The following is a 16,889-nucleotide window of genomic DNA, read 5'->3' as shown; positions in this document are numbered from 1 at the left end:
CAGATGAGCGGATCTCCGGCTAATTTCTCCGGAGCTGGAAATTGTAGCACTGGGCTCGGAGATGACTCAGAACGCATTAGGAGGGTCTGCGAAATCACAGTTGCTAGTTGGGCCATCCTGGTGTTGAGATCGGCTAGCATCTGCTGATGCTCTCCTAATAAGCGTCCTTGGGCGTTGAGAGCAGTTCGCTTCGCCTCTTCTGCTACATCCATGGAGGTGAAGTATATCCTGTCACAGTGCAGGCACTTACGGATGTATGCACAGAAGAGTGATGAGGAGCAAACAGCAACAGAGCCAAAACGAGAGACAAGAATCAGAGTCATAGAACTAGCGAGGGTCAGGCAATCGGCAAACAGCATTAATGGGGAAAGACAAAGAGCAAAAATGGAAAATAGAGAAGCAAGAGTCAGAATAACGAGAGCCAGTCAGAAACCAAGGCCTGGTGTGAACCGATATAGGCAGAAGGATACTTCGCAATGGAGTGCTGTGAGAGAGAGAGGTTTATATAGGCAGGGGGACTAATTGGAATGATGAGTGACAGCTGAGTTCAATAATTGGGAGACAGAGGGCGCTGTGAGTTCTGGGGAGTGTAGTTCACGGTGTCCATGTTTGTAGTTTGGACAGTTTCAGCGGGTTTACTGACAATATCCTAGTAGTAGAGTAGCCAGTCAGAGCACATAATTGCTCATATCCAGTGAACGTGGATAGAATTATATATATAATATGCTACAGAAAATGAGATGATATATATACACACACACACCGGCCATTTTAATAGGAACAACTTCTTGATTCTTAGATTTCTGTTCTTGGCTGCAAGAGTGGAACCCAATGTGATCTTCTGCTGTTGCATACTGAGAGGTTTTTCTGCTCACCACGGTTGTAAAGCGTGATTATATGAGTTACTATATCCTTCCTGGCAGCTCGAACCAATTTGGCCTGAGTTTCCCAAAAGCATCGTAGCACAAAGATCATTGCTATATGGTAGCGTGAACAGCACAATGAATTATCTCTCTGTTCCTGGGCAGCACGGTGGTGTAAGTGGTTAGCACGGTTGCCTCACAGCAAGAAGGTTCTGGGTTTGAGCCCAGCGGCCGGCGGGGGCCTTTCTCTGTGGAGTTTGCATGTTCTCCCCATGTCTGCATGGGTTTCCACTGAGTGCTCTGGTTTCCCCCACAGTTCAAAGACATGCGGTTAGATTAATATGGGACGGCCTTGGGCTGAGGTGCCCTTGAGCGAAGCACCTAACTCCCAACTGCTCCCTGGACGCTGTTAGCGTGGCTGCCCACTGCTCTGGGTGTGTGTGCTCACTGCTCACGTGTGTATGCGCGCATGTCTGTGTTCACTGCTTCAGATGGGTTAAATGCAGAGAGGAATTTCACAAGCGTGTAATGAATAAAGTTCTTCTTCTTCTAGTTAAGCTGCTTTTGGAAAACCCACCCCTGATCATTTTCGTCTGACCTCTCTTATTAGCAAGGCATTTCCACCCACAGAACTGTCGCTCACTCAATGTTTTGTTTTGTTTTTTTGCAACATTCTGTGTAAACTCTAGAGACTGTTGTGTGTGAAAACCCCAGGAGATCAGCAGTTTCTGAAATACTCAAACCATCTGGCACCAACACCCACAGTGAAAGTCACACTTTGAGATCTCAATTTTCCCATTCTGACGTTTGAAGTGAACATTAACTGAAGCTCTTGATTTGGATCTGCATGATTTTATGCATTGTGCTGCTGTCAAGGTAATGGCTGATTAGATAACTGCATAAAACAGCAGGTGGATGGGTGTTCCTAATTAAGTGACCAATGAGTACACACACACACACACACACACACACACACACACACACATATATATATATCAGCAAAGTGTCACTAAGTAAGTTCCTTTAACTACTATAAGTATCTGAAGCTAATTCTATTGTCATTTTGTGTGCAGTCTGGAGCAAAGTTAAATTCACCTACGCAGTCTGGACAAACACAAGTGTTCATATCCTTACTGGTGAGTGGGTTAATCCTTGCTGCTGCCCTGATCGGACTGTATGTATGGAAGATCCACTGTCACACAAAGGCTAATGGCATGAAACTAGTGAGTACAAATCACACACAAACACAAAATCTTCTTTTAGCTCCAATAAATCAAATCCTATCTTCACTCTAATGAAAATAAAATGGAATGCTTTTGACTGAAATTAGAAGTCATGATCTTTTTCTACAACTCCAGCTCACAGATGCAAATTTATGACAATTTGTATTTTAAAAAAGCCACTAAGAGGGTGGGTTAGTATTTGTAACCTTTACTCAGCTGTGCTCATTTAAATTAATGGGAATTTTAATTGGATTAGACTAATTTTATCTTTAAAAGCATTTCTTTTTCTATTATTTAAAAGTAACTTGAATGAATGAAGAACAGGAGAGATCTACAAGAAGTCTTTGTACGACGATGACTAGTTGTGAAAACCATACCAACTGAAATAGATTTTTTATTGGATATTTTGAATATAATTATAAAATAATGAGAATCACAACCGACAGGCCAGGCAGAAGAAACTATTCGATTAATGAAGCTCAAGATTTGTAACAGGTACTATACAAGGTATAAGTAATTAATCTCATCAAGCATTTTTTTGGGCGGCAACGGTGGTGTAGTGGTTAGCGCTGTCGCCTCACAGCAAGAAGGTCCGGGTTCGAGCCCCGTGGCCGGCGAGGGCCTTTCTGTGTGGAGTTTGCATGTTCTCCCCGTGTCTGCGTGGGTTTCCTCCGGGTGCTCCGGTTTCCCCCACAGTCCAAAGACATGCAGGTTAGGTTAACTGGTGACTCTAAATTGACCATAGGTGTGAATGGTTGTCTGTGTCTATGTGTCAGCCCTGTGATGACCTGGCGACTTGTCCAGGGTGTACCCCGCCTTTCGCCCGTAGTCAGCTGGGATAGGCTCCAGCTTGCTTGCGACCCTGCAGAACAGGATAAAGCGGCTAGAGATAATGAGATGAGATGAGACTAATTTTATCTTTAAAAGCATTTCTTTTTCTATTATTTAAAAGTAACTTGAATGAATGAAGAACAGGAGAGATCTACAAGAAGTCTTTGTACGACGATGACTAGTTGTGAAAACCATACCAACTGAAATAGATTTTTTTATTGGATATTTTGAATATAATTATAAAATAATGAGAATCACAACTGACAGGCCAGGCAGAAGAAACTATTCGATTAATGAAGCTCAAGATTTGTAACAGGTACTATACAAGGTATAAGTAATTAATCTCATCAAGCATTTTTTGGGGCGGCAACGGTGGTGTAGTGGTTAGCGCTGTCGCCTCACAGCAAGAAGGTCCGGGTTCGAGCCCCGTGGCCGGCGAGGGCCTTTCTGTGTGGAGTTTGCATGTTCTCCCCATGTATGCGTGGGTTTCCTCCGGGTGCTCCGGTTTCCCCCACAGTCCAAAGACATGCAGGTTAGGTTAACTGGTGACTCTAAATTGACCATAGGTGTGAATGGTTGTCTGTGTCTATGTGTCAGCCCTGTGATGACCTGGCGACTTGTCCAGGGTGTACCCCGCCTTTCGCCCGTAGTCAGCTGGGATAGGCTCCAGCTTGCTTGTGACCCTGCAGAACAGGATAAAGCGGCTAGAGATAATGAGATGAGATGAGATGAAGCATTTTTTGGTTCATGTCAAGGTTATTGAGTTGGACTTCAGGTATTCATTTTCAGTGCTACTTGGAGAAAATACTAATCCCGTAAAAGACTACAACTATTTCCCCCACTATTCCCATATTCAGTCTGAAGTCCAGCCTTTTTGAAGACACATGAATTCCCATTGCAGTTGTGAAACAGGGAGGTTAAAACACGCATTGATAATCTAATGGTGGACTTTCTGTGTCAGTGGAAATCTTTCCTGTTTCTGCATGAACTGGTAGATGCTTGGGCACTTTAATCGGTTTGCTCTGCAAGTCATTTTCAAGTGGATTTTGGTGATGTTATGTGTGATGTGTTACTAGGCTTGCGATTAAGTGGTGACTTACACTTACACACACACACACACACACACACACCTGTATAATCAGAGGGAACACATTATCAGAGTGAAATATTTCCCTTTTTATGTATACACTAGTAGATTTCAAAATATTAGAATATTGTGAAAAAGTTAATTTTTTCGTAATTTAATTAAAAAAGGTAAACTTTCATACAGTCTATCTTCATTACACATGAAGTGAAATATTTCATGGCATTTGTTGTTTTAATTTTGATGATTATGGCTTCTAGCTCATGAAAATCAGAGATCCGTTCTCTCAAATTATTTTCATTTCAAGTTTGAGCAAAACAGGAAATAACGTGCATCTCTCGGTCTAGTTCAGTACACGCGACCACAATCATGGGTAAGACTGCGGACTTGACAGTTGTCCAGAAGATAATCATCGACACCCTTCAAAAGGAGAGTAAGCCACAGGAGGTCATTGCTGAAAAGGCTGGCTGAAAAAGGTGCACAAGCAACAGGGATGACCACAGCCTTGAGAGGATTGTCAAGAAAAGTCAATTCAAGAGCTTGGGAGAGCTTCACAAGGAGTGGACTGAGGCTGGTGTCAGTGCATCAAGAGCCACCACACACAGATGTCTTCAGGAAAGGAGCTACAGCTGTCACATTCCTAATATCAAGCCACTCCTGAACCAGAGACATCAGAAGTGTCTTACCTGGGCTAAGGAGAGAAGGAACTGGACTGTTACTCAGTGGACTTGACAAAACATCCCTGTTGCTTGTGCACCTTTTCCAGCCAGCCTTTTCAGCATTGACCTTCTGTGGCTTACTCTCCTTGCAGAGGGTGTCAATGATTATCTTCTGGACAACTGTCAAGTTAGCAGTCTTCTCCATGATTGTGGTTGTGTGTACTGAACTAGACACATGGTATTTATACTGTTTTACTCAAACTCAAAATGAAATATGATAATTTTGAGATACTAGATTTCTGATTTTCATGAGCTATAAGCCATAATCATCTAAATTAAAAAACAAAAAAAGGCTTGAAATATTTCACTTTATGTGTAATGAATATAAACTATATGAAAATTTACCTTTTTGAATTACATTACAAAAAATAACTTTGATGACCTGGCGACTTGTCCAGGGTGTACCCCACCTTTCGCTCGTAGTCAGCTGGGATAGGCTCCAGCTTGCCTGCAACCCTGTAGAACAGGATAAAGCAACTAGAGATAATGAGAATTAATGAGATATTCCAATATTTTGAGATACACTAGTACATGTCAAATTGGTACACATGTTTTTCAAGCAATGCTCATTAAAAAGTGCAAGGCTCTTAACCTTTTAAAGAGACTGAAAATGAAGCTGCAATTTTGTTGATTAATGAAGCTCTTTGAAGGATTATAGTACTAACAATGTTTGCTTCATATAAAAGATGTTAAAAGGGTGCTAACAATACACTTGTTGGAACACATTCTTATTCACCATGGTTATGTTGCAAGTGGAGAAATTATTCTTTACTCAGTGCTTGGTATGTGTTTTTCCCAGGCAGAGGAGTCATACATGGCTGACGAAGATAACCAGGGCAACACTCTGGTGTCTGTGGCTCCTCTAAACCCACCAGAGAGCCAGGAGAAGCCAAGCCAGAATGGTGAGTCCCTAGAGGTCGTGAAGACCCAAAATCCTCTTGCTGCCACCAATGGCCACTCTACCACCAAAGCTGACACTGAGCTGTGAGGGTCTATCTCCTCTACACAGGCTTGGGGTCAATGTTCACCATTCCAGGCCTACAAACAACACTAGGGAACTGGCAAAGCAAATGTACAGGCTTCCTTCTTCTCTTTCTTTATTGCAATACAATTAATACATAATGAGTGTTATTGCACAGATTACTGAGGGGACAGTTATTATAATGTAATTTGGAAATGGCTCTTAAGATAAAGATGGCTAGGGTGGGTTTCCCAAAACATTTATAACACGAAGTAATTCATTATCTTGTTCATAAGAATGTTCTTTAATTAATGAGCATTTACGAAAACCCTTTGTAAATAACATCGTACATAAATTTAATTATGTTTAAACAGAAATTAATGAGTAACCTTTCTCACTAAGTACTTCTCACTATTTGGAGCTTGCATTCAGTTCCAACTCAAAAAGACAGAGGACACTTATTTCTATACAAAAAGCATCACAGTATTTATGATGTGACTGTGATCTATTGCCCTAGTGTTAATTTGATTAATTTACATCTGTGGTGTAGTAGGTAGCTTGGCTGTCTCTAATACCCCTTTACCCCCAATAGGGAATAGATTCTGTTCTAGGTCACACACAAAAATTTGATCCGTTCAGAGCATTTCAACTGAAAATAAATTGGTTTGGAATCTGAAAAGTTAATTTCCAGTTGGAACCAAAAAATAGCTGGTGACGACATTGGTGGGCATAACCGTAATGACAACAGTGGGCATGTCATGAATTTGAAAAGTTGTTGCTTCTTCTTATCATTAGTAATTGATCAGTGCTTGTTTTGTGAATGAAAACAAATATCTGCAAGAGCAGAACAAAAGTTCACAGATGTGCTCTGCCATCCTGCAACTACTGTTTACTTCCATTGTGCAACACCTTCTTTGTTGATGCCTCCTTGATTACAGTGGTTCCACTCAAAACTGGTAGAAATGCAAGCTGGTTCAAGAGCTGGCACCAAGATTCAGAGAATCCTGAACAGAACCGGTTCAAGAACTGTTTTCCCTTCAAGAACAGGTTCAAGAACTGTATTCCCTGTTGGTTGAATAGCATGTGTGCTCATGTAATAGATTTAAACCAGAGCTTCATTGACTGTCTATGTGGGTTTACGCATTGTTCTTTATTTCCAGCTAACTTGATTAAGTTAGCTCTACAAAACCAAATGAAGCAAACTGCATTTAAAAGTGTGTTCATGTAAATCAATTCACATGGAAGCATCAAGTATAAGAAATGAGTTCATGTTGAAGTAACATATTTCATTTGTGTGGAATCAATCAATTAAATTTAATTAACGTAGCAATTAAGTATGCTCTTGTACTAAGCATTGGTCATTGTTGTGTACACTGAAAAAGTTTATTGAAACTTGATTGAAATGTGTACATTGGTTCCATGGAAATTAATTGATTTACATGTGAATGAACATGATTTGATAATGAAGGATATTCAAAGCCTTGGAATAAAATTTAACTCCACACAAATAACAGAGCTCAGGATAGAACCCAGGACTCGGGAGCTAAGCAGCAGTGACGTTACCCACTAGACTGTCATACCAAGCTGTAGCTATTAAAATTAGTTTATTATTAGTTAGCATCAACATCCTTGTGAGAGCTGATAATGGCTCACATTCGTTACACATAAGTTAAGCCAAAAGATGAGAGTAAATTTAGTATAAGCAACAATTGTGTGTTGAGTAACCGAACATTTTAACACGCAATGTAAACTAGAAGGATACTCGGTAGAGTGCATACAGTACCTCGGCCAAATCACATATTATCAAGAACAAAATCAAATCAATTGAACCAAGGATAATACTAAAGCTGTATACCAAATTTCACCCAAATCTGTTCAGTACTTTTTGAGCTACAGTGAGAACAGGCAAAAAAAAAAAAACATCCTGGATCCACATATATATCCAGATTTGCATTGAAATCTAATCAATTGTTCCTTGGCCCATAGCACACCTTAACTCAAAATTTCATCAAAATCTATTCACTACATTTCAAGTTACATTGGAAACAGAGATGAGAACATATCCTCCTCCAACAAAATTCATGGTGGTAATTAATACAAAACAATAAGAGATTTCATTGCAACCAAACCAGTAGGCAAACACAATGGAGGGTAAACACAGGGAGGGTGGACATCCCAGAATGCATAGCTGTGAATAATTAGGTGCTAAAAGCCACTCAGGCTCTTCCAGCACCACAATATATCAACTATATATTTTCTCTTAAATCTGACAACAAATGCATTTTTTTCTCATTGCTCTTCCAAAAAAATGTAATTTCTGTTGTAAATTGTTGAGTATGCTTGTCTTTTGCCCACTATTTATAAACACTGGCATCTGTTCATGCTGTTTAAGTCACTGATTCATCTGCAGTGGTGCTTGAAAGTTTGTGAACCCTTTAGAATTTTCTATATTTCTGCATAAATATGACCTAAAACAACATCAGATTTTCACACAAGTCCTAAAAGTAGATAAAGAGAACCCAGTTAAACAAATGAGACAAAAATCCTATACTTGGTCATGTATTTATTGAGGAAAATGATCCAATATTACATATCTGTGAGTGGCAAAAGTATGTTAGCCTTTGCTTTCAGTATCTGGTGTGACCCCCTTGTGCAGCAATAACTGCAGCTAAACGTTTCTGGTAACTGTTGATCAGTCCTGCACACCGTCTTGGAGGAATTTTAGCCCATTCCTCCGTACAGAACAGCTTCAACTCTGAGATGTTGGTGGGTTTCCTCACATGAACTGATCGCTTCAGGTCCTTCCACAACATTTAGATTGGATTAAGGTCAGAACTATGACTTGGCCATTCCAGAACACTAACTTTATTGTTCTTTAACCATTCTTTGATAGAATGACTTGTGTGCTTAGGGTCGTTGTCTTGCTGCATGACCCACCTTCTCTTGAGATTCAGTTCATGGACAGATGTCCTGATATTTTCCTTTAGAATTTGCTGCTATAATTCAGAATTCATTGTTCCAAGCCGTCCTGGCCCAGATGCAGCAAAACAGGCCCAAACTACCACCACCATGTTTCACAGATGGGGTAAGGTTCTTATGCTGGAATGCAGTGTTTTCCTTTCTCCAAACGTTATGTTTGGAGAAAGGAAATGTTATGCTTCTCATTTAAACCAAAAAGTTCTATTTTGGTCTCATCCGTCCACAAAACATTTTTTCAATAGCCTTCTGGTTTGTCCACATGATCTTTAGCAAACTGCAGACAAGCAGCAATGTTCTCTTTGGAAAGCAGTGGCTTTCTCCTTGCAACCCTGCCATGCACACCATTGTTGTTCAGTGTTCTCCTGATAGTGGACTCATGAACATGAACATTAATATTAGCCAATGTGAGAGAGGCCTTCAGTTGCTTAGAAGTTACCCTGGGGTCCTTTGTGACCTCGCCGACTATTACACGCCTTGCTCTTGGAGTGATCTTTGTTGGTCGACCACTCCTGGGGAGGGTAACAATGGTCTTGAATTTCCTCCATTTGTACACAGTCTGTCTGACTGTGGATTGGTGGAGTCCAAACACTTTAGAGATGGTTTTGTAACCTTTTCCAGCCTGATGAGCATCAACAACACTTTTTCTGAGGTCATCAGAAATCTCTTTTGTTTGTGCCATGATACACTTCCACAAAGCTGTTGTGAAGATCAGACTTTGATCGATCCCTGTTCTTTAAATAAAACAGGGTGCCCACTCACACCTGATTGTCATCCAATTGATTGAAAACACCTGACTCTAATTTCACCTTCAAATTAACTGCTAATCCTAGAGGTTCACATACTTTTGCCACTCACAGATATGTAATATTGGATAATTTTCCTCAATAAATAAATGACCAAGTATAAGATTTTTGTCTCATTTGTTGAACTGGGTTCTCTTTATCTACTTTTTGGACTAGTGTGAAAATCTGATGTTTTAGGTCATATTTATGCAGAAATATAGAAAATTCTAAAGGGCTCACAAACTTTTAAGCACCACTGTAATAAATTTACCTCCAGACTGTGAATCGAATGTTTGACTATTGAGTAGGTGAAGCCAACAAAGAATTACTTACAACTCCATCTTTAAATCTCTGATAAGTAATTTACTTAGGAAACACTCACAAAATCAGTTCATACTTAATGTATGTCCTTCTTAAAGTTATTATTCATTCAGATACAGTACTTTGTTAATGGGAAACCCACCCCAGATTCTTCTCTCGTTATCTGGTTATATCCCTGACCCTCCCCACACACAATCAAATCTTTTAAGAACATCTATTTGTTAACATCTACATAAAATGATAAATGATAAAAACAGCAGTTAAAGTGTTTATATAATGTTGTTGTATTATTATATAATGTTAGTTGATTATAATGTGAAGAGTGCGAGTGCTGTGGCTCTCTTGAGTGGACGTTGAATCCTGGCCTTGGGTGGGTGTCCTGCAGCATGATGGATTACTGGCTTCCATAAGTGTATAGAGACATGGACAGAGTTCGACCCTGTTCTTGTCCCAGTGTTACACAGTTTCCTAACCCTCCACATTACTCTCTGTCCAAGAGCGCACACCTTCTTGGGTCATTCAATGAAGAAATGATCCAAATGAAATGTGGAAGCTTTGTTTGCTTGTTCTTATTTGTTTATGCACACGTGTGAATTGCATTTCTAAAGTTTCAGATGTTATGTGTGAATTATAAATATGAGTGATGCCATATTTCATTTTGTTGATATAAGCATGTGTGCCCATGTTAACAGTACTGCCCAGCCTTTTTTAGAAAACAATGTGACAATGTGATGACTTGGCGAGTTGGATAACAACTACCATGAACTCCTTTTCATCACTGCAAAGCACAGCTCACACCAGACTTCCAAATCCTGTCAAACAACCAGGGCTTAAAGATTATTGATGAAGGTGACTTTCAATGGACCAAGACACACTTTTGAATTGTATGTTTGTCTGAAATCAGTATTATGATCTTTTGTAATATCTCTGGAATTGTGTAGTTGTTTAGATATAGTGGTTTATCCTGAAAACTGTCCTGCTTCTGTTATTTTAATGCAGTTATTGATTGGCAATTAACAATCAGCCAAAGGAAAACAATGAACAGAGCAAACTCCAGCAGTTGGCTTAATGTGTACATAAACTCCCTTCGCAATAGGCATAATGCTATCAATCATTTTAACAAAGCAGCCATGACTATTAGTGTTCTGTTCTTTTATTTAATTCATCCTCATCGTGTTTAATAATATTCCACTGTTCTGGGTCTATGCTCTGTGTCCTACTATTCTTATAAACTGAAGAACTTGTTTTGATGTAAGTTTGGAATATGAATAAAGATTTGGAAACTAAATGAGTATGTGGTATGTTTAAAGCTACATAACATTTGAAACTATTTGCAGTCAATGATATTTATGTGAAAGAATATAGTTTTAGATAGATTACTTGCTTAAAAACAAACAAAGAATGCATGCTTATTCAAAATAAAATGTCATAAAATAAAATAGCATGCAGATCTGGAAAGCGTTGACAGCTTAAGTGCAAACAGCTGGCCTGTGTGAGTACAAGTGATGACATCATGGTGGAGGGATTTGCCTCTGCAGTGAACCGCAGTAAGACCTCCTCAGCATGATCAGCTCTCCGTGTGTGTTTTTTTATCTGAATTAATCTCTGAAATCTCTCTACTCTCAGAAACTGGGTGGGGGAAAAACATTTCAGCATTATTCATAACCTTTTCATTAATGATTTACACAACATCCATAAATTTACACAACATCCTGTTTTTAATCGGGAGAAGATCCTTTAACAATATGTAAGACTTACGGTTACACCCAGGCTGGAAAGAAAAATCATTAGAAGAAGAAGCCTTTATTTGTCACATGCATACTTCAAGCACAGTGAGATTCATCCTCTGCATTTAACCCATCTGAAGCAGTGAACATGAACCCACACACACACAGCAGTGGGCTACAGCACCCAGGGAGCAGTCAGGGGTTAGGTACCTTGCTCAAGGGCACTTCAGCCCAAGGCCACCCCATGTTAACCTAACTGCATGTCTTTGAACTGCAGGGAAAACCGGAGTACCCGGAGGAAATCCACACGGACACAGGGAACTCCACATGCAAACTAATAATAATAATAATAATAATAATAATGTATTTCTATGTGCATTCCATAACAATCTCAATGCCCTTACAATAATCTTTGCGAAATAATAATAATAAATAAATATCTAATATCCATGAAAACTCATTTACATAAAAACATCAAAGAAAATAAGAGAGGTGAGAGAAGGAGTCCAAACGCTCCGACAAAACACTGAGATTCCCTCCCCCATCCCCCTCATAAATGATCACAAATCAAATATTCATGAAAAAATACTCAAATATAGAAAACCACGATATTCAAAAGTCTAAGACTGGAAAATAAGACATAGTCCATAATATACAGTACTCATAAAAAATAAATTAAATAAAATTAAGAAATAAGAAAGATGAGAGAAAGAATCCAAACACCCCGGCAAACAAAACGTTGAGATTCCCTCTCCCATCTCTCTCATAAAGATAACAATCAAGAAACATAAAAGTTCAAAAATCAAAACTAGAAGGATGAGATATGTAAATCGAAAAGATAAAAGTCTTAAGTCCTTTTTTAAAATCATTAATGTCAGTTGATTCTTTTAAGGCCTTTGGAAGTTGATTCCACAGTCTCGGTGCACATGAAGTGAACGCACGCTTTCCATAAGTATCGGTTCTGTAACGTGGCGTAGAAAGAACGATGATGTTATTACTGTTAGAGCGTAGTGTCTGTAGTGGCTTCTTCACCACCAGTAGATCGCTGAGGTATGATGGTGCCAATCCATTGAGTACTTTGAAGGTCATCAACAAGATCTTAAATATTATTTTCTTCTTCACTGTCAGCCAATGAAGTGAGCGTAAGACAGGTGTGATGTGGTCATACAACCCCGATTCCAAAAAAGTTGGGACAAAGTACAAATTGTAAATAAAAATGGAATGCAATAATTTACAAATCTCAAAAACTGATATTGTATTCACAATAGAACATAGACAACATATCAAATGTCGAAAGTGAGACATTTTGAAATTTCATGCCAAATATTGGCTCATTTGAAATTTCATGACAGCAACACATCTCAAAAAAGTTGGGACAGGGGCAATAAGAGGCTGGAAAAGTTAAAAGGTACAAAAAAGGAACAGCTGGAGGACCAAATTGCAACTCATTAGGTCAATTGGCAATAGGTTAGAATAGAATAGAATAGAATAGAATAGAATAGAAAGCCTTTATTGTCATCACACAGAGTATAATGAAAGTCAGAGCTGCTCCATAAAGTGCATACACACACAGAATAAAAAGAAAAGGTATATTCAAAATACAAAAACTACTATTGAACTACTAGTTACTATATACAGACACATTTGTATAGGTCCTGCATGGAGAATACACACAAGACAAAGCACAGTAGATAAAACCTTAAGGGCAAGTAAAGTGGCTGATAGTAGCAGCATCCAGTGGTGTGCAACCATGTGTAACATAATTACAGTTCAAGTATATTGGCATTGTAATAACAGTGTATACCTACACATATACACATACATACATACACATATATACACACACATTATATATATATATATATATATATATATATATATATATATATATACACATATATATATATATACACACATATACACACATATATACATATATATATATACACATATACACACATATATACATATATATATATATATATATATATATATATATATATATATACACATACACATATACATATATACATACACATATATACACATACACACATATACATATATATATATATACATATATATACACACACACACACACAAACATATACATACACACATACATTGAGCTCAAGTATATTGGCATTGTTGGCATAATTGGCATATTGTGCATAATTGGCATTATAATAACAGTATATACATATATATGCACATACATACATACATATGCATGTGTATGTACATACACACACACAGCTCAAGTATATTGGCATCAATACTCCAGTAGTATAAGTAAAGTGGCTAGTGATAGCAGCATTCAGTGATAAGGTGACATTTGTATTGACAGTGCAAAAAGACATGATGCAATACACACACACACACACACACAAAGTTACCTTTTGAACAGTTCACAAGTAGGCCAGTTCTCAAAGCACCAGTTCCTCAGTGCAGGCTGGAGTTGAGTATGGTGACTGCTTTAGGAAAGAAGCTGTCCCTGAGTCTGTTTGTTCTGGCCGGTATGGACCTGTATCGCCTGCCAGAGGGTAGCAGATTGAACAGATGGAAGCCAGGGTGGGTGATGTCCCTTATGATGTTTTTTGCTCTGTTCAGACATCTAGAGTTGTAGATGTCAGTTAAGGAAGGCAGAGGGCTGCCGATGATCCTTTGTGCAGTGTTGGTCACCCTCTGCAGCCTCTTCCTGTCAGCCACTGTGCAGCTAGAGTGCCACACTGACACTGCGTAGGTCAGCAGACTCTCTATGGTGGAGCGGTAGAAGGTCACCAGCAGGCTTGTGCTCAGTTGCTCCCTCTTGAGCACTCTAAGGTAGTGTAGCCGCTGCTGGGCCTTCTTGACCAGGGCTGACGTGTTGGTTGACCAGGAGAGGTCAGCAGAGATGTGGACACCCAGGAATTTGAAGGTCTGCACTCGCTCAACACGCTCGCCGTTGATATACAGGGGGGCAGGGGTAGCGCTGTTCCGCCGGAAGTCCAGGATGAGTTCCTTTGTCTTAGAGATGTTCAGTGCTAAGTTGTTGGTTGCACACCACCTCTCCAGGTTCAGGACCTCATCTCTGTAGGCCTCCTCGTTCCCCCCTGTTATCATCCCCACCACTGTTGTGTCGTCAGCGAATTTGACGATGATGTTCTCTGGGTGGGTTGCACTGCAGTCGTATGTGTAGAGCGAGTACAGGAGTGGGCTCAGCACGCAGCCCTGCGGTGAGCCAGTGCTGAGGGTGCGGGCAGATGAAAGGTGGCGGCCCAGCTTCACCTGTTGTGGTCGGTTGATTAGAAAGTCTTTGATCCAGGAGCAGGTGGATGATGGGAGCCCGAGGCTGGTTAGCTTGGGGATCAGGATGTCCGGTATTATGGTGTTGAAAGCTGAGCTGTAGTCGATGAAGAGCATTCTGACATAGCGTCCTTGTCTCTCCAGATGGCTCAGCACAGAGTGGAGAGCAGTGGCTATTGCATCCTCAGTCGATCTGTTAGGCCTGTATGCAAACTGGTGGGGGTCCAGGGTGGGGGGGAGACAGGTTTTTATGTGGTGCAAGATCAGTTTCTCAAAGCACTTCGTTATGACGGGGGTGAGTGCTACGGGGCGGTAGTCGTTGAGGCTGGCTGTGGGTGACTTTTTGGGGACCGGGATGATGGTGGCAGACTTCAAACAGGTCGGGACGATGGCTTGTTCCAGTGACCTGTTGAAGATGTCCGTGAAGACCTGTGCAAGTTGGTCAGCACAGGCCTTGAGCACCTTCCCTGGTACGCCATCTGGGCCAGTTGCCTTCCTGGGGTTTATGGCCCGGAGCACCCGTCTCACATCCTCAGGCTCGACCTTCAGAATGAGCGGGGGAGTGCCAGTGATTGCTGTCGGTTGAAGTGGGGTTTGGGGTGGAGTGCTGGGGGGAGGTGTGAGCTGTAGTGGCAGCTGGGGAGATGGTCTGGGGGGTGGTTTGGCTGTGTGCTGCGCCTGAGCTTCAAAGCGGGCGAAGAAGCTGTTCAGCTCCTCCGCAAGTGCCGCATCTGAGTCCCCGGCTGACACAGCACAGCCCCTGTAGTTTGTTATTGCCTGAATGCCCTGCCACAGCTGCCTGGGGCTTGTCAGCTGCTCCTCAATCCTTCTCCTGTGGTCCGCTTTGGCTGCGCTGATGCCTTTCTTCAGGTCGGCCCGAGTCCTACTGTATAGCGCTCGGTCGCCGGATCTGAAGGCTGCATCCCGGGCACGTAGGAGTGCACGGACCTGGCCGGTCATCCATGGTTTCTCATTCGGGAACACCTGAATGGTCTTTACCACGGTGACCGTGTCAATGCAGTGCTTGATGTAAGCCAGCACTGCATCCGTGTATGTGGCCAGGTCCTCGTGATGGAAAACTTCCCACTGTGTTCGTTCAAAGCAGTCCTGGAGTCGGGGGAGGGCGTCGTCAGGCCAGGTGGTAATTTTCCGTCTTTGTGGCTTTGATTGCCGGCTGAGAGGGGTGTATGCGGGGGGTAGGAACAGGGAGAGATGGTCAGACTGACCGAGGTGGGGGAGGGGAATAGCTCTGTAGGCATGTTTAAGGTTGGAATAAACATGGTCCAGATTATTTACTCCCCTCGTTGCACACTTAACATGTTGGTAAAATTTAGGCAACACCGTTTTGAGGTTTGCCTTATTGAAGTCTCCTGCAATGATGTGCGCGCCGTTTGGGTAGGCTCGCTGGTGGTTGTTAATGTTGTTTGCGAGCAGAGAGAGAGCGGTTTTGACGTTAGCGTCCGGTGGTATGTAGACTGCAGTGATGATAACAGCTGCTAGCTCCCTCGGCAGAAAGAAGGGTCTGCATCTTACGGACATGAACTCTAGGTCAGGAGAACAATGCTTGTCTAAGACTGTACTGTTGTTGCACCAACCTTCATTCACGTAAACACAGAGCCCCCCTCCTCTGTTTTTCCCGGAGTCGCTATTCCTGTCCCATCTGTGTAGCGTGCGGCCTGCTAGCTGCACCGAAGCGTCGGGGATTAGCGGTTGTAGCCATGTCTCCGTTATAATGATTGCACAGCATTCACGAATGTAGCGGTTACCAGCAAGCTGTAGTTCCAAGTCGTCCGTTTTGTGTACCAGGGATCTAGCATTGGAAAGATAGAGGCTTGGTAGCGGAGGTTTGAGTGGCTGTTTCCTGAGCTTGTTCAGCAGGCCCGCTCTGCAGCCCCGTTTTTGCTTCCTCTCACGTCTCCGCCTTCTTCCTCTTCCAGACCCGATAACAATCCACGGAGACCCCGGTGCTCTCGCTATCTCCTCCGGAATGTTGTGAGCGCGATGAAAGTCGTTTGAAATGATCATTTCTTGCCGAATGCCGATGTCTATCAGATCCATATGGGTGTATCTTGTGTTGAAGTCCGTAGGTGACGCGAAACAAACAGTTATAACAC

At 41.3% G+C, this 16,889-nt stretch overlaps 1 protein-coding gene across 3 annotated transcripts in view; it reads left to right on the top strand.

The window, feature by feature from the left end:
- Positions 1 to 8,146, top strand: part of cd34 (CD34 molecule) — a 95,478-nt gene extending 87,332 nt beyond the window's left edge. For 2 of the 3 annotated variants that reach the window (XM_060937344.1, XM_060937345.1), the window contains 2 exons: positions 1,937 to 2,086; positions 5,520 to 8,146. In XM_060937344.1, the coding sequence (XP_060793327.1) occupies positions 1,937 to 2,086; positions 5,520 to 5,708 (339 nt within the window). In that variant the 3' untranslated portion in view covers positions 5,709 to 8,146. The remainder of the gene's footprint in view (positions 1 to 1,936; positions 2,087 to 5,519) is intronic. The other variant, XM_060937346.1, reaches the window with a different exon arrangement.
- Positions 8,147 to 16,889: the final 8,743 nt, after the last annotated feature.

This window comes from Neoarius graeffei, chromosome 13, assembly GCF_027579695.1.
Source record: "Neoarius graeffei isolate fNeoGra1 chromosome 13, fNeoGra1.pri, whole genome shotgun sequence".
NCBI classification, from domain to species: Eukaryota; Metazoa; Chordata; class Actinopteri; order Siluriformes; family Ariidae; genus Neoarius; species Neoarius graeffei.
Note: the sequence above shows the minus strand (reverse complement) of the source record. Positions and strands in the feature narration are given on the sequence as shown.